The sequence below is a fragment of the Arabidopsis thaliana genome, chromosome 5 (assembly GCF_000001735.4).
Source record: "Arabidopsis thaliana chromosome 5, partial sequence".
NCBI lineage: Eukaryota > Viridiplantae > Streptophyta > Magnoliopsida > Brassicales > Brassicaceae > Arabidopsis > Arabidopsis thaliana.
In genome coordinates, this window is record NC_003076.8 from 1,950,577 (window position 1) to 1,969,899 (window position 19,323).

General features: G+C 38.6%; 7 protein-coding genes and 1 non-coding gene across 14 annotated transcripts; 4 read left to right on the forward strand and 4 right to left on the reverse strand.

Moving 5' to 3' along the window:
- The first annotated feature begins 1,928 nt into the window (after positions 1–1,928).
- FLA17 (FASCICLIN-like arabinogalactan protein 17 precursor) lies at positions 1,929–5,220 on the forward strand. The gene is made up of 3 exons (NM_120722.4): positions 1,929–3,665; positions 4,398–4,515; positions 4,606–5,220. Exons 1-2 carry the CDS (start codon positions 2,363–2,365, stop codon positions 4,469–4,471), a joined length of 1,377 nt encoding a protein of 458 aa, NP_196257.2. The 5' UTR covers positions 1,929–2,362; the 3' UTR covers positions 4,472–4,515; positions 4,606–5,220.
- A 64-nt stretch (positions 5,221–5,284) lies between these two features.
- Positions 5,285–8,674, forward strand: AT5G06400 (Pentatricopeptide repeat (PPR) superfamily protein). The gene has a single exon (NM_120723.2). The coding sequence runs from the start codon at positions 5,383–5,385 to the stop codon at positions 8,473–8,475; it is 3,093 nt and encodes a 1,030-aa protein (NP_196258.1). The 5' UTR covers positions 5,285–5,382; the 3' UTR covers positions 8,476–8,674.
- Positions 8,675–8,790: 116 nt separating this feature from the next.
- AT5G06410 (DNAJ heat shock N-terminal domain-containing protein) lies at positions 8,791–10,582 on the reverse strand. Its single transcript, NM_120724.3, has 6 exons — positions 10,258–10,582; positions 9,977–10,073; positions 9,791–9,880; positions 9,642–9,707; positions 9,429–9,497; positions 8,791–9,280 (listed from the first exon to the last, which is right to left on the reverse strand). The coding sequence occupies exons 1-6, from the start codon at positions 10,554–10,556 to the stop codon at positions 9,143–9,145; spliced, it is 759 nt and encodes a 252-aa protein (NP_196259.2). The 5' UTR covers positions 10,557–10,582; the 3' UTR covers positions 8,791–9,142.
- AT5G01265 lies at positions 9,260–9,571 on the forward strand. Its single transcript, NR_142493.1, has 2 exons — positions 9,260–9,424; positions 9,552–9,571.
- On the forward strand, positions 10,105–12,464 carry AT5G06420 (Zinc finger (CCCH-type/C3HC4-type RING finger) family protein). 2 transcript variants are annotated; one of them, NM_180449.1, is made up of 4 exons: positions 10,105–10,781; positions 10,936–11,143; positions 11,265–12,079; positions 12,172–12,464. In NM_180449.1, the coding sequence occupies exons 2-4, from the start codon at positions 10,945–10,947 to the stop codon at positions 12,292–12,294; spliced, it is 1,137 nt and encodes a 378-aa protein (NP_850780.1). In that variant the 5' UTR covers positions 10,105–10,781; positions 10,936–10,944; the 3' UTR covers positions 12,295–12,464. The 2 variants fall into 2 exon arrangements, with proteins under 2 accessions (NP_850780.1, NP_196260.1); NM_120725.3 differs by having other exon boundaries at positions 10,705–11,143; positions 12,172–12,462.
- A 31-nt stretch (positions 12,465–12,495) lies between these two features.
- AT5G06430 (Thioredoxin superfamily protein) lies at positions 12,496–13,891 on the reverse strand. Its single transcript, NM_120726.3, has 2 exons — positions 13,244–13,891; positions 12,496–13,156 (listed from the first exon to the last, which is right to left on the reverse strand). The coding sequence occupies exons 1-2, from the start codon at positions 13,673–13,675 to the stop codon at positions 13,004–13,006; spliced, it is 585 nt and encodes a 194-aa protein (NP_196261.1). The 5' UTR covers positions 13,676–13,891; the 3' UTR covers positions 12,496–13,003.
- AT5G06440 (polyketide cyclase/dehydrase/lipid transport superfamily protein) lies at positions 13,844–16,924 on the reverse strand. 6 transcript variants are annotated; one of them, NM_120727.6, is made up of 10 exons: positions 16,384–16,894; positions 16,117–16,247; positions 15,899–16,020; positions 15,680–15,788; positions 15,543–15,582; positions 15,376–15,465; positions 15,181–15,280; positions 14,968–15,098; positions 14,783–14,885; positions 13,844–14,694 (listed from the first exon to the last, which is right to left on the reverse strand). In NM_120727.6, the coding sequence occupies exons 2-10, from the start codon at positions 16,229–16,231 to the stop codon at positions 14,065–14,067; spliced, it is 1,440 nt and encodes a 479-aa protein (NP_196262.3). In that variant the 5' UTR covers positions 16,232–16,247; positions 16,384–16,894; the 3' UTR covers positions 13,844–14,064. The 6 variants fall into 6 exon arrangements, with proteins under 6 accessions (NP_196262.3, NP_001332441.1, NP_001031842.1 ...); NM_001342878.1 differs by having other exon boundaries at positions 15,680–15,802; NM_001203312.1 differs by having other exon boundaries at positions 14,025–14,694; positions 15,181–15,273; positions 15,348–15,465; positions 16,384–16,759.
- A 137-nt stretch (positions 16,925–17,061) lies between these two features.
- On the reverse strand, positions 17,062–18,711 carry AT5G06450 (Polynucleotidyl transferase, ribonuclease H-like superfamily protein). Its single transcript, NM_120728.6, has 2 exons — positions 18,490–18,711; positions 17,062–17,927 (listed from the first exon to the last, which is right to left on the reverse strand). The coding sequence occupies exon 2, from the start codon at positions 17,911–17,913 to the stop codon at positions 17,293–17,295; it is 621 nt and encodes a 206-aa protein (NP_196263.1). The 5' UTR covers positions 17,914–17,927; positions 18,490–18,711; the 3' UTR covers positions 17,062–17,292.
- Between the last annotated feature and the right edge of the window lie 612 nt (positions 18,712–19,323).

Below are 19,323 nucleotides of genomic sequence, written 5' to 3' on the forward strand. Positions count from 1 at the left end.
TATAAATCATGTGCATGAATCATATAGATTCATGGACTAAGTTAACTGTATTGGATCAAAACTTATGGTAACGTACGTAATCTTATGTGCATATCTAGGTTACACAATAATCTATGAATTCACATCACATGTATGATAATATTGAACTGAAAAAAAAGAAAAAGACATTTGTTTGAGTTTGAACGTGGCATACATGCCATATTGAACAGTCTAAGTAGGATCAATCACTGTGAAGAAAAACAGTGGTTTGATACCGTATACCATTATAATGTATTGAGATTAGCTAGTTTTGTACTATAATAAGTCTATAACATTTGAAAATGTATTGATTAAGACGTGCTTTAGTTGGGATCATATAAAGAGCAGGATCCAGTAAATAGATTCGGAAGAAGCGTGGGATATGGAATATAGCTGGTATAAGCTATCTATAATAGGTGTGACAGTCTAGGGCTTGAGAGAGAGAGAGAGAGAGAGAGAGAGAGAGAGAGAGAGTCAGGTCAGGTGGTAAAATAATAAAGGACATTGAGTGAAAAAAAGTGAATAAAGTTAAGTAATTAGGGTTTCATGTGAGGCCAGAGTACAGTGTGACTCTTCGTGTAAACTGTCCTTTTCTTTCTTTACCTTTTGATTTTATGTGGGGGACCTTTTGATTTGTTTTTCCCTTTACATTGATTTCACAGAGTTCCTACCACAACCATTACTTTCCTCTCCATATTTATTGACTCTTCTTTTATTTCCTCTTTTATCTCTTTTTATAAATACAGATTTGTTTAGTTTCAATTGTCATACACATGAAATGGAGCTGTGATAAGACAATTCTCCATGGATTTTGCTATGCGTTGAATCCCATGCAATTTTTTTTTGTCTTAAAATGTCTTTCCACAACATTAAGGTAAAGAAAAATTAAATACTCCTATACATTTAAATTCCTTTTTACTCCTCCCTCATATCACATAAGCAAACCTAACCCAATCGAAATATGTGGTCGCTGTATATCCTTCATTTAAGACATATAAAGAGTTAAAATCTTCATGCCAAACTAATATCACATGAATAAATAAAGTGTTCCCGGAGATTGATTCAACAATGAATGAACTATGCTAGTAATTAATTAATTATAAAAAGTTGAAAAACTATTTTTTTGTTTGGAGGCGTGAGCGAGCAGCAACCAACCTGTGCTATTAAGGCAAGGCTTGGATTACTTTACTGGTCGTGAAATGGAAAAAGCAGGAGAAACTATAAAAATGTTGAATTCTAGGTCAGTTTGAGGATAGTCCATGAGACCATGACCTAATCTGCAATAGTGTGAGCTATGGAGATGGAGAAGTATTAAAGACGGAGAGATTCCAGGGACGTTCACTGAAAACCTCTATATATTGAAGATTGAACTAGTTGTTTTTAATTAGAAAGGTGGACTTGTGATTTTTGAATATTTCCGGATCTCTTTTGTTGTGGAAAGCGAGAAGATATTTATAGGATTTACGTGATCCATATATTTTTGAAGTGCCACTTTTTTTTCATTCAATTGTAATTTGCGTCACTAAGAAAATGTTTATTTTGCAAAACCCATTAACTGTACGACTACAATCTACTATATGTGCTAAATAAGACAAACAGGCCAAAAGCCCAATTTGAGCCCACAAAAGGTTATACTTGTGTCTGTGTGGGGTTATAATAAACAAGATATTCGCTCTTTTAGTAAAAATGCTAGACGACAGAATAGATGCTTGTTTAGTAGCGTGGCCTTTACGCACAAATATGGCGCGTGGAAGTAAGTTTTCCGACGAGGGTCATTTACTCAATTCACAAACTCTACAGATGGATGTTTACGTCCCAAACCGACAGAGCCACGCGTTCCTCTCTCAGCTTCTTTCTTTTGCTTCCATCATAACTCACATGCCTCTTTTCACCTTTTTCCTTGTCCTAATTTCACTTTCAAGTTAAGTATCATCACACTTATTCATTCAGTCATTCACACATTATTTCCTCTCACCAAAATTACATAATTCTTGTGAACATTGGCTTAAAACCAAAAAAGAAATAAAGAAAGAGTAATAAGAGGAAGTAGAAGCCAAGGCCGAGCCGAGTCGAGTCGAGAGGTGAAAACATGCAAAGTCAGCAACAATTATAAAATTTGGTGTGGTCCCCATAACCAGCCTGGTTCGAAAAGTCGGAAAACCCAAAACTACACAACATAGACAACACAACCAAACTCATCTCTTTTTCTTTAACACTTCCACTTGCCATCGCCGACACTTCAAGAAAAATTAAAGAAAAGAAAGTAAACTCTTTCACCAAAAAAAATAAAGAAAATTTATTGTTCCATCTTTCTGATAATCGGATCTTACAGAGAGAGAGCTCCATGGATCGCCGCATCTATGGTGGCTCCGCCGTCATTCATCTCTTTCTCTTCTTCTCCGTCCTAATCTTCTCCGCCGCATCTGCATTATCCAAGAACCAGTCTCCTTCTTCCGGGTCGGGTCAGATCAACTCCAACTCTGTCCTCGTAGCTCTTCTTGACTCTCGTTACACTGAGCTAGCTGAGCTCGTCGAGAAAGCTCTTCTCCTTCAGACACTTGAAGACGCTGTTGGTCGTCACAATATTACCATTTTTGCTCCTCGCAATGAAGCTCTTGAGCGTGACCTTGACCCTGAGTTCAAGCGGTTCTTGCTCGAGCCAGGTAATCTCAAATCTCTGCAAACACTCCTCATGTTCCACATTATACCCAATCGGGTCGGGTCGAACCAATGGCCTTCAGAAGAATCGGGTCGGGTCAAGCACCACACGCTAGGGAACGATCAGGTCCGTTTGAGCAACGGACAAGGAAAAAAGATGGTTGATTTAGCTGAGATTATCCGACCCGATGATTTGACCCGACCCGACGGATTGATCCACGGGATTGAACGGCTTCTCATTCCTCGCTCTGTTCAAGAAGATTTCAATCGCCGTCGTAGCCTTCAATCAATCTCCGCCGTCTTACCTGAAGGAGCTCCTGAAGTTGACCCGAGAACCAACCGTCTCAAGAAACCCGCAGCTCCAGTACCCGCCGGATCTCCACCAGCTCTTCCGATCCAATCCGCTATGGCCCCTGGTCCGTCGCTAGCTCCGGCACCAGCTCCGGGACCTGGAGGCAAGCAGCACCACTTCGACGGTGAGGCTCAAGTCAAAGATTTCATCCATACACTGTTACATTACGGCGGTTACAACGAGATGGCAGATATTCTCGTGAATCTGACGTCACTCGCGACAGAGATGGGACGGTTGGTGTCAGAAGGCTATGTGTTAACGGTTTTGGCTCCTAACGATGAAGCAATGGCGAAATTGACCACGGATCAGCTGAGTGAGCCAGGAGCACCGGAGCAGATCGTATACTACCATATAATCCCTGAGTATCAAACGGAGGAGAGTATGTACAATTCTGTTAGGAGATTTGGGAAGGTGAAGTTCGATACGTTGCGTTTTCCTCATAAGGTTGCGGCTAAGGAAGCTGATGGTTCCGTTAAGTTTGGTGACGGTGAGAAGTCGGCGTATTTGTTTGATCCTGATATCTATACGGACGGTCGGATTTCGGTTCAGGGGATTGACGGTGTTTTGTTTCCACAAGAGGAGGAGGTTGTTGAATCGGTTAAGAAACCGGTTAAGAAAATTGTTCAGCCGAGAAGAGGTACGCTTTTGTTTTTATTGCATTTGATCTTTTATGTGTGTTCCTCAAATTGTGTGCTTAGTATTGATTTTCTGCGTGTGGCAAAGTTTAGATAATGAAGTAGCAATAGTTTGGTACATTGATCTAGTGTTTAGGTATGATCAAATCCAATTGGCTTCCTGGTTTAGGTAAATAACCGAGGCACAATGAGATCATGATAATGGTAGTGTTGTCAGTTGTGAATGTTTGAGTAAGAACAAGATTAGGGTTCTGAGAAAGTAAGATGGATTTTAGTAATTCGAACAAAATTAGTGTTCCAAGAATGGAAGATGGATCTAGTAATCCAATCGTATGCCGTGGAAAATATGAGCCACCTTTTCTGTCAATGGCTAGGTGCAGAATATGTCAACTGCGAGCAAGAGACAGAGATTAATAGTATGTTAGGAGAGTGAAGATTTGTATGAATATTGGATGCTAATAAACACAAGCAAGAATCAAAGAAAGTGTTGCGTTCTTTTGTGTGTGTTTGCTTGTTTGGTCATGCACTAGCTGGCTGTGAGCATCTTGTCATGTTTCCTACCTTCAAGATGTTTTGTTAGTTAAAATATTAGATAATTTATTAATAGGTTTTTGAAAAGTAGAAATCCAAAATATTATTATAATCAAGGTGACAATAATGGAGAGATTAGAAAGTGATTGTGATGGACGACTTTGACCTAATAAAGGTGTTGCTGTTGTGATTGAAACAAACAGGGAAATTGTTGGAAGTAGCCTGTAGTATGCTTGGTGCTTTTGGCAAGGACACTTATCTCAGCAAATGCCGGTGAATTCGCAAACCCGCCAAAGAATTGATGTAAACACATTCAAAAAGGTTAGTATTTTTGCATATTTTTGTTTCTTCTGCGTTCAAGCAATCACCGATGGTAACAGAAAATTTCATTACATTCTCTTTACACAACAGCTGATTGAAGGTTTGGCCTTTGGTGAATAGAAAAGGAAGAGAGAGGACAACAACAACAACGTTTTAAAAAACCAATCTTCCATGGAATTAGAAGGATTGGTTTGTTGAGTTCTTTTTTTCTTTAAATATATATTTTTGGGGGGGGGGGGGGGGGGTGTTTGGTCTTCATGGATTATGAATACTGTAATTAGATATATCAATCATTTTTTAATTAATTTGGTGGTGTATGAGAATGAGAGTACACTAAATAAAAAGAGAGAACAAAGTTTTTTTCTTCCATGGTAAGGATTTGTTGTTTTGGAGTCTTTGGCTTTTACTATAGGGAAAGTATAATTCCACTTTGTGTATGGTAAGAGCAAGGGAATAATTAAATTACATCCATCGTCACCTTTTTCTTAGATGTCTCTGACTGTAGTATTTTGAGAGAATGTAATATTTATAATGTGATATATTTTGGTAGAACAAATTATATTCACGTGGACGTGGACATGGGAAATGAGTTGGTTCAGGCTGTGTTTGTTGATTATTGGAGGACAAACTCAAAACTTAGCTGTCTTTGTGAGAAATCTCAAGTCTTAATACTGAAGTTGTCTGAATTTTGTTTTTCCATAGTACTCTCATGACGATGTTCTCTCAATTATTTCAATTTTTGTTCTTCAAAACAAATAAATTTCACAAAAAAATAAATAAAGGCTTTTTGAGTGGTTTTATAAACTACATAATTTACCTGTCTCGACCGTTATTTTCCCTCCCAAACTTCGGAGTTGACTTAGAGCAATGAAAGCCTTGTTTCGATTCAAGTCTTGCTTGTTTGATCCAACACGAAGGAGGAACCAACTCGTTTCTTTCTCAGGTTTCTCAAAGTCATCTAAATCTAATAAAACCCGTGAGACTACTACCACATCGAAGATCCAAGCAGAAGCTACTGCAATCACTTCACTATTCAACGAGATTACTGAGATTTTAGGAACGGATGTTGTCAAACTAGATGAGACCACGCGGCTCAGATCCCATGTGTCAGGAGCTGTCTCTGATAATGGAGTATCGGTTTCTTGCACGGAAGGTGTTCGTCAAAATGCTGCAATGGGATTTTCAGGTGAGGATGAAAAGGCTCAGAAAGTTCTTCATGAAGAAGTTGACTTCAGCCCCGTGGTTCATGAGATTACGAGTGTCGTCAGGGGAGATGATGTATTAGTTTCGATGGAGGACAGGTTAGAGAAACTGAGTTTTCGGTTTGAACCAGAAATAGTGGAGAATGTACTCAAGAGGTGCTTCAAGGTTCCTCATTTGGCTATGAGGTTCTTTAATTGGGTTAAACAAAAGGATGGGTTTTCGCATAGAGTTGGAATTTACAATACCATGCTTAGCATAGCTGGAGAAGCGAGAAATCTCGATATGGTAGATGAATTGGTGAGTGAAATGGAGAAGAATGGTTGTGATAAGGATATCAGGACATGGACCATTCTTATCTCAGTGTACGGGAAGGCAAAAAAGATTGGAAAAGGTCTGCTAGTTTTTGAGAAGATGAGGAAAAGTGGATTCGAACTCGATGCTACGGCTTACAATATCATGATTAGGTCTCTATGTATTGCTGGTAGAGGTGATCTTGCGCTTGAATTCTATAAGGAAATGATGGAAAAAGGTATCACTTTTGGATTAAGAACGTACAAGATGTTACTGGATTGCATAGCGAAATCAGAGAAAGTTGATGTAGTCCAGTCCATTGCAGATGACATGGTTAGGATATGTGAGATATCAGAACATGACGCTTTTGGTTATTTGCTCAAGAGTTTTTGTGTTTCCGGTAAGATAAAAGAAGCTCTGGAACTGATCCGCGAGCTTAAGAACAAGGAAATGTGCCTCGACGCTAAGTATTTTGAGATTTTGGTAAAAGGACTTTGTAGAGCCAATAGAATGGTAGATGCTCTAGAGATTGTTGATATAATGAAGAGAAGGAAACTGGATGACTCTAATGTCTATGGTATCATCATCAGTGGGTATCTCAGGCAAAACGATGTTTCAAAAGCACTTGAACAGTTTGAGGTTATTAAAAAATCAGGGCGTCCACCTAGAGTTTCTACATACACTGAGATTATGCAACACCTCTTCAAGTTGAAACAGTTTGAAAAGGGTTGCAACTTATTCAATGAGATGATAGAGAACGGGATTGAGCCTGACAGCGTTGCTATCACAGCCGTGGTTGCTGGTCATTTGGGCCAAAACCGAGTAGCAGAGGCATGGAAGGTGTTTAGCAGCATGGAGGAAAAAGGCATCAAACCTACATGGAAATCGTATTCGATATTTGTGAAAGAGCTCTGTAGATCATCAAGATATGATGAGATCATTAAGATATTTAATCAAATGCACGCCTCCAAGATAGTTATTAGAGATGATATCTTTTCTTGGGTTATCTCTAGTATGGAGAAAAATGGTGAAAAGGAGAAGATTCATCTTATCAAAGAAATCCAGAAAAGATCCAATTCCTATTGTGATGAACTAAACGGATCTGGCAAAGCAGAATTTAGTCAAGAAGAAGAGCTTGTTGATGACTATAATTGTCCACAACTAGTGCAGCAGTCAGCTCTTCCACCAGCTTTATCTGCTGTTGATAAAATGGATGTGCAAGAAATTTGTCGGGTGTTATCATCCTCCCGAGATTGGGAGAGAACACAAGAAGCTCTAGAAAAATCGACAGTCCAGTTCACACCAGAACTGGTAGTTGAGGTTCTACGTCATGCCAAGATACAAGGCAACGCTGTTTTACGTTTCTTTTCATGGGTGGGAAAGAGAAATGGCTATAAGCACAATTCAGAGGCATACAACATGAGCATCAAAGTTGCAGGATGTGGGAAAGATTTTAAGCAGATGAGAAGTCTGTTTTACGAGATGAGAAGGCAAGGCTGCTTGATAACACAAGATACTTGGGCAATCATGATAATGCAGTATGGTAGAACCGGTCTTACCAACATTGCTATTAGAACGTTCAAGGAAATGAAAGATATGGGTCTGATCCCGAGCTCTTCGACTTTCAAGTGTTTAATCACAGTTCTTTGTGAGAAGAAAGGCAGAAACGTTGAAGAAGCCACCAGAACATTCCGGGAGATGATTCGTTCAGGTTTTGTCCCAGATAGAGAACTAGTCCAAGACTACTTGGGATGCTTATGTGAAGTTGGTAACACGAAGGATGCAAAAAGTTGTTTGGATTCTCTCGGCAAGATAGGTTTCCCTGTCACTGTGGCCTACTCAATTTACATAAGAGCTCTTTGTCGAATTGGAAAGCTAGAAGAAGCTCTATCAGAATTAGCCAGTTTTGAAGGAGAGAGATCTTTACTAGACCAGTATACTTATGGAAGCATTGTTCATGGTTTATTACAGAGAGGAGACTTACAAAAAGCACTGGATAAAGTGAACTCCATGAAGGAAATTGGAACAAAACCTGGTGTCCATGTCTACACATCTCTGATTGTTTATTTCTTCAAGGAGAAACAGCTCGAGAAGGTTCTAGAGACATGTCAGAAAATGGAAGGAGAAAGCTGCGAACCTTCGGTTGTTACATATACGGCAATGATATGTGGATACATGAGCCTAGGAAAAGTGGAAGAGGCTTGGAATGCATTCCGCAATATGGAAGAGAGAGGAACTTCACCAGATTTTAAAACATATAGTAAGTTCATAAACTGCTTGTGCCAAGCATGCAAATCAGAAGATGCCCTGAAGCTTCTGTCTGAGATGCTGGATAAGGGTATTGCTCCAAGCACTATCAATTTCCGAACAGTTTTCTACGGGTTAAACAGAGAAGGCAAGCATGATCTTGCCCGGATTGCTCTACAGAAGAAATCGGCTTTAGTAGCACAGCGAACGGTATCTTAGATACCGTATCTTAGATACCGTATCTGCATGACTATCACTGACATATCACTGTAATTCTGTATCCATGGGAAGAAACTCATGCAAATTGATTCAAAGCAAATCTTTTTCTAAGCAACGAAATCTGTAAATGCTCTATTACAAAGTCCTCTTTCTGTCTGTTAACAATTCAAAAAGTAAGAGCTATATTTTAAGAAACGAGGAGAACAAGTAACAATTGATTCTAATCAGTGGTTTTAGCAAGTCTTTACACTTACAGTAGAAGCTCAACTAAAAAGTAGTAAGTTGAGAATCTCAAAATTATAATAACTCTTTACACGAGTAGAAAGATTTAGTGGGAATTCAGTCATTCACCTACACTAGGAGCTATGCCTGACTTCTCTTTGGGGATTTTTGAGAATACATGGGAATATTCTAGGAATCGAGCCCATAAACAGCCCATAAACAGCCCATAAGTGAAACCCATAAATCGAGCCCATGAACAGATACGAAATCTGTAAATCCTCTTATTACAAATACAGAGTCCTCTGTTCTATATAACTAAACTAAAACATGTAGCTAAGATACTTTCAGTTATGAGCCATGATCTGTTCCTTTCAAATGTGACCCGTAAAGCTATAAGGCAAACATAAAAAAAAACGTGTTCGTTTTTAAGGGAGGACTAATTGCCTCATAGCTTCTTCAAAATTTCTTCGCAGGCTCGCTCGTAATAAGTCATTCTCTGTATACATTTTACAGCATCATCAAACTTCTGGCTTTCAAACGCTTCGACGAAAGAGTCAGACCATTGCTTTAGTTTCTCTTGTACCTTGAGAAAAACAACAAAATCGCATTGGTTAGATCAGTTTGGCATATTCAACCGATGCCCAGAGCTACAGATTTTAAGGTGTTTGGAAAGCTAACGGAAAGAAAGACCATTTGAAGGAAGCTAGCTCAATCAGGAATTTTCAAGGTACCTGGGATCGGATCTGGTTTAACGATGTTGAATCATCTGCTTCTGATATGGCCTCTCTGAGTTCCATAATCTGACACCATTTTCAATGAATATAACTAAGTGAAAATGTGTTTATTTATGGCAGACATGTATCTGCACCTTTACGGTAGAAGAAAAAGTCTCACAAACTAATATATGGCATCAAGACTAATCTTTGGCAAGTACATTCACTTACCTCCATTAACAATGTTGGGTCTGTTATTGTTTCTTCTTCATTGACATTTACACCATTCAGCTTCATCTACATAATCAAATAGTTTCAGGAAAACTTGCAGCTTTGGAGAATCCTCAAAAACGTAATGACGAAAGTTAAGAAGAGCTTACGATATACATTGCTCTCGACAGCCGCTTTGTTAATGTCCGGCACGCTTCAGTCACCTTTGCAGACTGCTCGGCTGCGTAGTCTCGTTCTTTCTGTTAACAATTCAAAACACAAGAGCTAATTTTTAAGAACAGAGGAGTAATAAACATTGCGTCCCATAGTAAAAGAGAATCCAGAAACAAAGAGACCTTAGATTTGTTATGAACTAAATCAGGATGTAGCTTCTTTTGCCAATCTTTGTACTTGCCTTCAAGGCTTCCAGGATCTATCTCATACTTCTTCTCCCTATATAGACACAACAAGTTATTGAAAATTCAAAACCCAATTCAAAGGTCTCATCTTTTGCATCAATTCAACTAAAAGTTTCAATCTTTCTATCATTTCTCCTCAGCCCAACAAAACAGGAATCCACATTATTATCATGGTTCTCCTCAAACCCTAGATTCTAATCAACTCGTTACACACTTACAGGCCAAAAATCTGAAAATAGTCGACGGAGTCATCAACAGGTTGAATGCTACGGCATGAGTTACAGAACAAAAAGGCAGCTTTCTCGCCACAGTTCCAGCATCCGGCGCCAGATTCCGAGCAGAAAACTCTCCCGGAGAATCGGAGTCGTCCCTCAGCTGAAGAATGATGTTGCAGAGATTCGCGAGGCAATTGGGTTTGTGATTGAATCGTCGCGAGTGAATTACACTGGTTAGTTGAAGGATAGGTCCGTCTAATAAGGGTGGAGATGGAAGCCACCATCGTCTTCGTTTTCTTCATTACGGGATCAGGAGAGGTTTTGGCTCTGGAGAGATCGTCGTGTATCGATTACTACTACTACTTGTCCCTAATCGAACCAGACCGAGTAAATTGGTTTAGTGTTACAAGACCAAAACCAGATATTTATCTTATCGTACCAGACCGAGTAAATTCGCCGCTTATCGCCTCCGACCCGGACGGTGAATCGGAATACCTTCTGGGTTACCGGGTCAACCGGGTCACTGGGTAAGGTTTCGTTTTCTTCTCCTCCAATTCTCATTTCATCTTCAGATTTCTTCATCGATTAGGGTTTAGGAACCTTGTCATCGGAAATCATTTCTTGTCTTTGTTTGTTATTCGAAGCTTCTCCTGCTTATTTGATACATATTCTCTCTTCCAGTTACTCTACATGGAACCATTCGTTGTTAAGGAGAACATCGTCGCATCCGCTTCTTCGCCGATGAAGAAGCGACGGATCGATCACACTGAGTCAGCTGATGGTTCTGCGATTAACGCTTCTAACTCTAGTAGCATCGGTGGTAACGATACGGTGATGAACATGGCGGAGTTTGGTAACGACAACTCCAACAATCAGGAGTCTCAACAAGGTTACATATACTACTTCCTTGTATCTCAATTCTAGTTGTTGCCTCATTGAGATTTTTTCTTCTTCTTCGTTGTTAGCTAGAAATTTTCATTTACACTAATCAAATCATTGTTCTGTTTCAGTTTGCACTTTCTTCAAGAAGCCAACGAAAAGTAAAAACATAAGGAAAAGAACCATTGACGCTGATGAAGAAGACGGAGATTCGAAAAGCGAAAGCTCTATTTTACAAAATCTAAAGAAAGTTGCAAAACCCGATAGCAACTTGTACTTTTCTTCTGGACCATCTACTAGAACGAGTGGAGCTCCTGAGAGACCCGTTTTTCACTACGATTCATCCAAGGAAATCCAGGTTCAGAACGACAGTGGAGCAACAGCGACCCTTGAAACTGAAACCGACTTCAATCAAGACGCTCGAGCTATCCGTGAAAGAGTTCTTAAAAAAGCAGACCATGCATTGAAGGGGAATAAGAAAAAGGCTTCAGATGAGAAGCTGTACAAAGGAATTCATGGATATACAGATCACAAAGCTGGGTTTAGAAGAGAACAAACAATCTCGAGCGAGAAAGCTGGAGGCTCACACGGGCCTTTAAGAGCTTCTGCTCACATCAGAGTATCGGCTAGATTCGATTACCAGCCAGACATTTGCAAGGATTACAAGGAAACCGGATACTGTGGATATGGAGATTCGTGTAAGTTCTTGCATGACCGTGGGGATTACAAGCCGGGATGGCAGATAGAGAAAGAGTGGGAAGAGGCAGAGAAAGTTAGGAAGAGAAATAAAGCTATGGGAGTTGAGGATGACGATGATGAGGCTGACAAGGATAGCGACGAAGACGAAAATGCATTGCCCTTTGCTTGCTTCATTTGCAGGGAGCCTTTTCTTGATCCAGTTGTCACCAAATGCAAGCATTACTTCTGTGAGCATTGTGCTTTAAAGGTATGATCATAACTTAAATCACAATTACGAGTCTGTTTTTTTTTTTGGTTGTGAAGAAATACTAATGAGTTTTGTTTAATGTAATGATGCAGCATCACACGAAGAACAAGAAATGCTTTGTGTGTAACCAACCAACAATGGGGATTTTCAATGCAGCACATGAGATCAAGAAGAGAATGGCTGAAGAACGGAGTAAAGCTGAACAAGGATTGTGAAGTCCTTCTTTCACAGGACAAAAAGGCAAAAACTATACATTTGATTATTTGCTTGAGGAAAGCTTTTTGTTTTGTTGTACTCACTGGCCTATATACTGTATATTCGGATGACGATGGTTGTTTCAAACTGATTAACTTTTAAATTTAAACAAACTGAAAAAGTTTTGGAGTCAACTTCCTAGTAAGTCATCGTCAGAATTTAAGTCGTCAAACTCAATATTCTTAAACATTCTGGTAAGTAGAGCTTGCAACATAGTTTGGGTCTTCTCAGTATGAATCCAAAAATCTTTCAAATGACTTGTTTAATAATAACACTAAAACATTCTACACAATCTCCAAACAGAGACGGAAACTAAAACACTAACTACGGAGTCCTCGTCCTCGTCCTCTAATATATTTGGCTTTACCAAAAAGAGATGCACAATGTTTCTTCATAAGTTTTGCAAACTCCTTCCTCAGTCCACCACCCTCTCTCCCCCAGCAGGAGTTGTGAAATCATAAGAAACAAAGAGATGTGTACAACAACAGAAACAATCTATTATCATTTATCACCATAATCTTCCACGGTATTGGTAAACAATCCACAACCTAGAACTGGTAATCATCTATGCACATACAATTAAAGTTCTTTGATGCACCAGAAACAAACAATCCACAACCTTTTGTAGATCACTTGTTTGCATCAACAGTGGAATCAAGCATAGTTTCACTACTTAGATGGTGGTCGCTTCATCTTGAGAAGATGAGAGATACCGGCGATGACATGAGCACGACTACTTGGAACTCCTGTCTTGGCCAAAGCTTGTCCATTTTTGTCCAACAAAACGAAGCAAGGAACATACTTTACGTCATAGTGGAGAAGCTGCATTTTAGACAAACAGAGAGATGCATTTTTGAGAAAAAGCTCTGTAATTTGGGAGAAGAGAGAGATAACTAATATTTATGATACCTCAGGAAACCATTTCTCATTCTCTGCGTCTGCCATTGTAATGCTGAGCCAATTTGAATTCCTTTTCTCTACCTCTAAAACAAATTTGAGCAAAGAATTGCAGAGTCTGCATTTGTGTGAGTAAAATTCAAGAACCGTAGCTTCTTTCTGGCTAGCTAAAGCAGCTGCAAAAGCCCTCTGCTCTGCTTCTCCTTGCTCACTACTGCTTAAAGGCTTCTTCTTTGGTCTGAAATTGGGGTTTTGGCCAAATGAAGTCAAAGAGCTGAGAGCAATGGAGCCAATAGTTTGCATAGATCTGAAGAGCCACGGTCCTTGAAAGTCGCAGACGCTTGAAGAGGATTTGGGTTGTTTGTTTGAATCCCATGGCCATTTCAAGCAAAAGAATGGATCTTTTGAAGTAGAAGAGCTCGTAGTAGTAACCTTTGATTCCATCAAAACGCCTTTCGACTAGAATTCCACAGAAACGGTGCGATGATTGCGAGAGAAGAGAAACGACGAGATCGAGAAATTTGGGGATTTGAAAGAAAAAGGAAATTAGGGTTTTAGGTTTCAAATTTGGGTATGAAACCAAACCGAATTGAGAAATCAAACCAACCATAACCCAAAGATTCGGTTTATTCTTTATTTTTGGCTAGAAGCAAAAATGTAGGAGGAACTAGTTTCGCCAAATATGATAAATTTTATCGAACAAAACAAGTTTTACAAAAATAATCAACAAACTTTATACATGGATCATGCAACTGAGAAGAAGAAACTTCCAAGTGAAAAAAAAAAATCCAACTTACAAAACTCTTGCAAGTAAATGAAAACTTTGGCTTCCTTCAAAGCCAAGACCTGAAAGCAAAGCAGCGAGCTTTACGTTTTCTCTGCAAGCTCGAGTTCTTACCTTTGTTTAACATGCCCTGATTTTGTCCCGTATCCTCTTCTCTCTTCTCTTCTTCACTGAAATCGCTTGATGACTCTTGTGTTTGAGGAACACTTTCAATGTTCTCTAATACACTCACTTGTTTTGCCTGATCATCTGCTCTATTTGGCGACAATTCCTCAGTTTCTGGGACTGGCGTTATATTTCTAACCATGAATATTACTCTATCTAGAGTCCCTAAAGCTTGTTCTACCTCTGGACTGACGCAAAACCGTCTTCTCATATCCACATGAGTCTTGGCAATTTCATTTCCATCCTCTGAATAAACACTTTCCTCAGATTCTTCTTCTTCCTCAATCTCGGGAACAGTTCTTCTGCAATGGACAGGTTTATTTACACTAGCATCTCCATTATTCTCGTGTTCGTGCTTTGGCAAAGTAACGCCATTTACTTCATTGGTTTCCAACTTTGGTTCTTCCTCGACTGCTTCATCAGTTGAATATAGAGCTCGACGTATCTTAGTATACAAAGGATCAGTTAAAGCTCTACTGTAATCTTCATCAAATTTAGCTACGGAAGCAACTGACTGTTACATTCAAATACGGAAACATATTATCACTCAAGTACCTACCTGACATTAAAACAAACAAAATCATAAAACCAGATTGTCTGACCTTTTTATATAGTCTGAAACCGTTGCCGATCAGCTGCCTAGATATAAAATTCATAAGAGATGGTGGCATCAAGTCCAGCTTTATATCCATATCCCCTATCGTTCTACAAAATTAGACAAGAGCTGTATTTTAAGCTTCATAACCAAAGACAACTAACAAGTTGCAATACTACAATGATCACTAACCTGAAGTAACTCCTCTGTGGAGTAACCTTTTGTAAAACAAATCCGCCTACGAGATCCATCCTCACTGCATCCGGTGATTCAGGTATGATGATGTCCGTAGAGGAAACTCCAATGCTATTTAAATCAGAGATCTAAAAGTTGCAAACAAAAATTATCACGAATAATGTCAAATTATTATACCAAGGATCATAAGATGAATTGATTTTGCTTTACCGTGTTCAGAAGGATGACGACTAAGCCATCTTTAAAGTATTCAAAAGAGAAATAGTGCAGAATCATCTCTCTTTCCGTCAATGGCCATGGTACCTTCATCCTTTCTTCCCATAATATAAAATGCATAGATTAGCTTCATAAGATTACATAAAACCCCAAAAACAAACTTCATCCTTGTTTTCAATATGGACAAACCTTGCTAAACAAATTTGTTCACCGACCCCGACCTTTTGCAAGCATGTGCTTTTTAAGATCCTGAATGGAGGAAACGCATATTGTGGCCACCTATAAACAACACTTTTAGAGTAAACATTCATCCAACCAGAAACGAGATCCTGTTGTTCACAATCCAAGATCTTTACCATTTCTTGTAGAGAGTTGATTCCCACGATACGCATAAACCTGCATCATAATTCATAAGTCCAGTAAACATCAACTGCAGTAATCATTGTTTAAACTTTGATTCTGCTGTCTCGATTCTAATAAGAGAAAAACTTACATTCGTGGATAGGACCATCCATGTAACCTTCAACGAGCAATGTGTGAAAAGGACTTCCATCGAGTCCTTCACGGTACATAACACGGCAATCTTCAAGATCATGTTTCAACTGTAAAACAAACACTTTTTTGCTACATCGTTACAATCCAAGATCATTGGTCGAAACAATAAGAACAAAAATGGATATGTCTCTGAAGTTCAAAACAAAAAAAAACATACTTTCCAATCACCATCGTTGGTTAATTTAGAAACTTGATGATCAGTCATGGAAACACTCCTAAGCTTGCTAAGTAACTTGGATACATCATCTGTTCTTTTATCCAATATATTCTCATCACACTCTACAAAATCCATCAAACCAAAATCTATTAACATAACAGTAAACTCCAAAAAGTAAAAATCCAAAAGCAAAATTTCAGATTTCAGAAAAACAAAACCTTCAAGCTGGTTTCTGAGAAGAGATTTGAGAGTCTCGTGATTAGTGAGTTCAGGAGAAGATAAGGTCTTGTCTAATTTGTCTCTATAACCACAGATCTCTCGTTTCTTCTGCATAATCTCAAGCTTCCACCTTAAAACAAAGACCAATCCACAAAATCAGTGATAAGAATCAAAACCCCCCAGAAGAAAATCTTATAAAAAATTTATGATCTGATCAAAATTTACAGAGAAAAGAGAAAAAGAGGATTAGCACAGAAAGTCACAACCTTACGGAGTTGTAGAAAGCTGATTTTTTTAGCTACGAGGACAAAAACGTGACCGACAAGACGGAGAAAGATGGTGAGAACTTTTTTGCACTAATTATTTTATCTCGAGTGAAATCAAATCGGGTACGATTCCAGGTAAAGTCGGAGTTTCCAATAAAGGAAGGAGATGAGATGATGCGTAGTGACAAGATTAATGGTGAGATTAAACACAAGCTTAGTTGAGAAAAAGATAGGGTTTAAAGGGTGACAGACGGATAAGTGTCGGTGTCAGAAGAAGGAAGACAGGTGGGAAGATCTATCTCTCTGCGCCTCTTGATCACATAACTTCACTCTTCTTTGTTTCTTTCTTTTTATAAATTACAGACAGAACAAATATAGTCATAAATAGGAAGGTGATGCTATTACAGTTGAAACCTGAATATCTTTGGGGGTCCTCTTGTCTTAAATTTGGCATCTCTCCTTCATTATTAAATTAGTGTCTCTCTTACACTTTGGTGAGCTTAAACAGGAGTATAATTTGTAAGTGTTGGAATGAGTGGAATATTCAATTTATTCCATTCAACTTAAATGGTTATATTTGATTCCACCAAATTTTATCTTTCTAATTACACACATCCATTTGCACTCTTGTTCTTAGCAAAACAAAATTGTTCTAATCTTTAGCCAAAACCAGACCTAAATCAAACCAGCACAAAATCTCAGTTATATCAGAAAAAGCAGAACCAACATATAGTTTGTTTCATACACAATGTCGAACGTTAAAGAATCTGAAACTGTTCACTTTTTGTTTAGTGATTGTTGATTGTCACATCAAACAACTTACAAAGGATCACTTTGATTCAGGTACAAAGTCATTTCCATCAAAAGAACCAAAAAAAAAAAGAAGCAATCACAGAGATAAGTAGTAAATCACTCATCGGACAATTGATCCCAAACATTGACGATGAGCCACCCTTCAATGGCTGCAGCCTCAAGTTGTTCTTCAGGACCTGCCTTCTCCCATTTGGCCTCAATCGAATCCAGCTGGCCCAAATCAGACCACAATACTCTGTGCGCTAATTCTCTTGTCCCAAGAAACTCAAGCACCAGAGTTCCACGAGCTTCCGCAGCCAATTTCCCAACGTTAATCGCGTTTCTTATCACGAGACCGTGGTTTTCTCTAAGCAAGTCCAGGTCTTCCTCGATCTGCACTCCAACAAAAGTGACAAACTTGGAAGCAAAGAAACGGTACAGATCCTTGAGATTGTCATGAAAAGGTTTAGGAAGTCGAAGGAAGAGACATAAGTTTCTAGTGCTCAGCTTCACCGATGACAGACTCCACCCTGACGTTTTGGTTTTGGTTTCAGTTTCAGGAAACCCCACATCCCAGTACACATCGAAGATCACCGCTCGGTTTCCATTCAAGATAGAATCTTCTCTTATAAGTGAAAGGTATGGAGAGATATCTGTTGATGATCCAACATCAATGGTCTTAGTCTGAACATAGGAGCCATCAGTCATCTTGAACTTTGGCCCATCAAAGGAGGCCATGTGATGAAAAAACACTAAAGAATATTCACAAATCAAATTAGATTCAACGATAACTGACAAAGTTGTAGCTAAACTTATCTCAATACTAATAGAAGTGGAAAGTAAGATAGTGAATCCAATCATCACTCATATAACTTGAGCACCAATAAGGTTTCCTCTTTTTTATAAAAAACTACAAGTATTCATGAGTTGGAAACTTGGAGAAATTGGGTGAAGAAAGGACCACACATTGAATAAACAATGATCTAGCATCGAATTGATCAAAGTAGAGGTAAACAAACTTTTTTTTTAGTTTTGGCTACAAATACCATTGATCACTCCCCCTAGTTCTAGGTTTCATGACCTTTCTGTGCATCAAAAGATAACAAGAAAGAAGCGAAACTTTTTGTTCTATATCTCTTAGACTAATTAACTAATGGAGAAACAAAAACATTTGATTCTATCTTAGTTCTTGTAACCCAAAACGATCGATCCGAGAGATAAAATCCCCTAACTATCATCTGAAATTGGAATCATACTAGTCAAATTCAACTTAAAAGAGACATTAACTGATGAGAAGTTAAGAGGAGGACGAACCTTGAAATTTCGCGTCCGGTTAGGGATCGTAGTAAGCGAGGAACAGTTCTTCTGGTTTCTGCTGGAAGAGAGAAGACTAAATCCCCGCGAGGGAAGAAGAAATCACGAAATGGAGACACATTTCCTCAGCTTGCTTAACCAACCATACGTTAGTAATTTAAGCTGACCAATCCGGTTCAACCGAAATTCTATGTCTTTTGAATGTTTTTCTTGACTTTTTTTTTTAAGGGGTCCTTGTCAATCTTTGTTACCAACGCCAATTCACACAAGAAATATAATGTGAGACATTTTTCATCGTTATCATACAACCGTGAATATACTTGTCAAGCAATGTTGGTCAAATTCTCAAGATACAAGAGTTTTTTTTCACGCTAATGTAGTCACACTACAAATCCATTAATATTATTTTTTTCGTTTAGAAATCACACATAAAACATAGATTGTGTTTGTTGGTATAAGTGATAGAGAGAGCATCCCCATATCATTTTCCAAACACAAATGCTCACACCAAAATGGTTGAGTTCATAAGGTACATTTCCACACATTATGCTTAAGTTTCACTCTTATTACACTTCTTTGAAATGTCTATTAATCTTTAGGAATTAGCAAGTACGACACACATTCAAATATCCAACAACTACTCTCTCTTTATCAATCAACAAATAAAAAACAAAACTTGATTGATTAACAATTTCAAAGTTTAAATTCAATCACACCTAACCTGAATTAAAATTTGGTCTATTGCATACTCAAATCCGGTTCAATGTTACAAGACCAAAACCAGATATTTATCTTAAACTGGTCCACTTGAAAAAACGAAAAAACTTACCACAC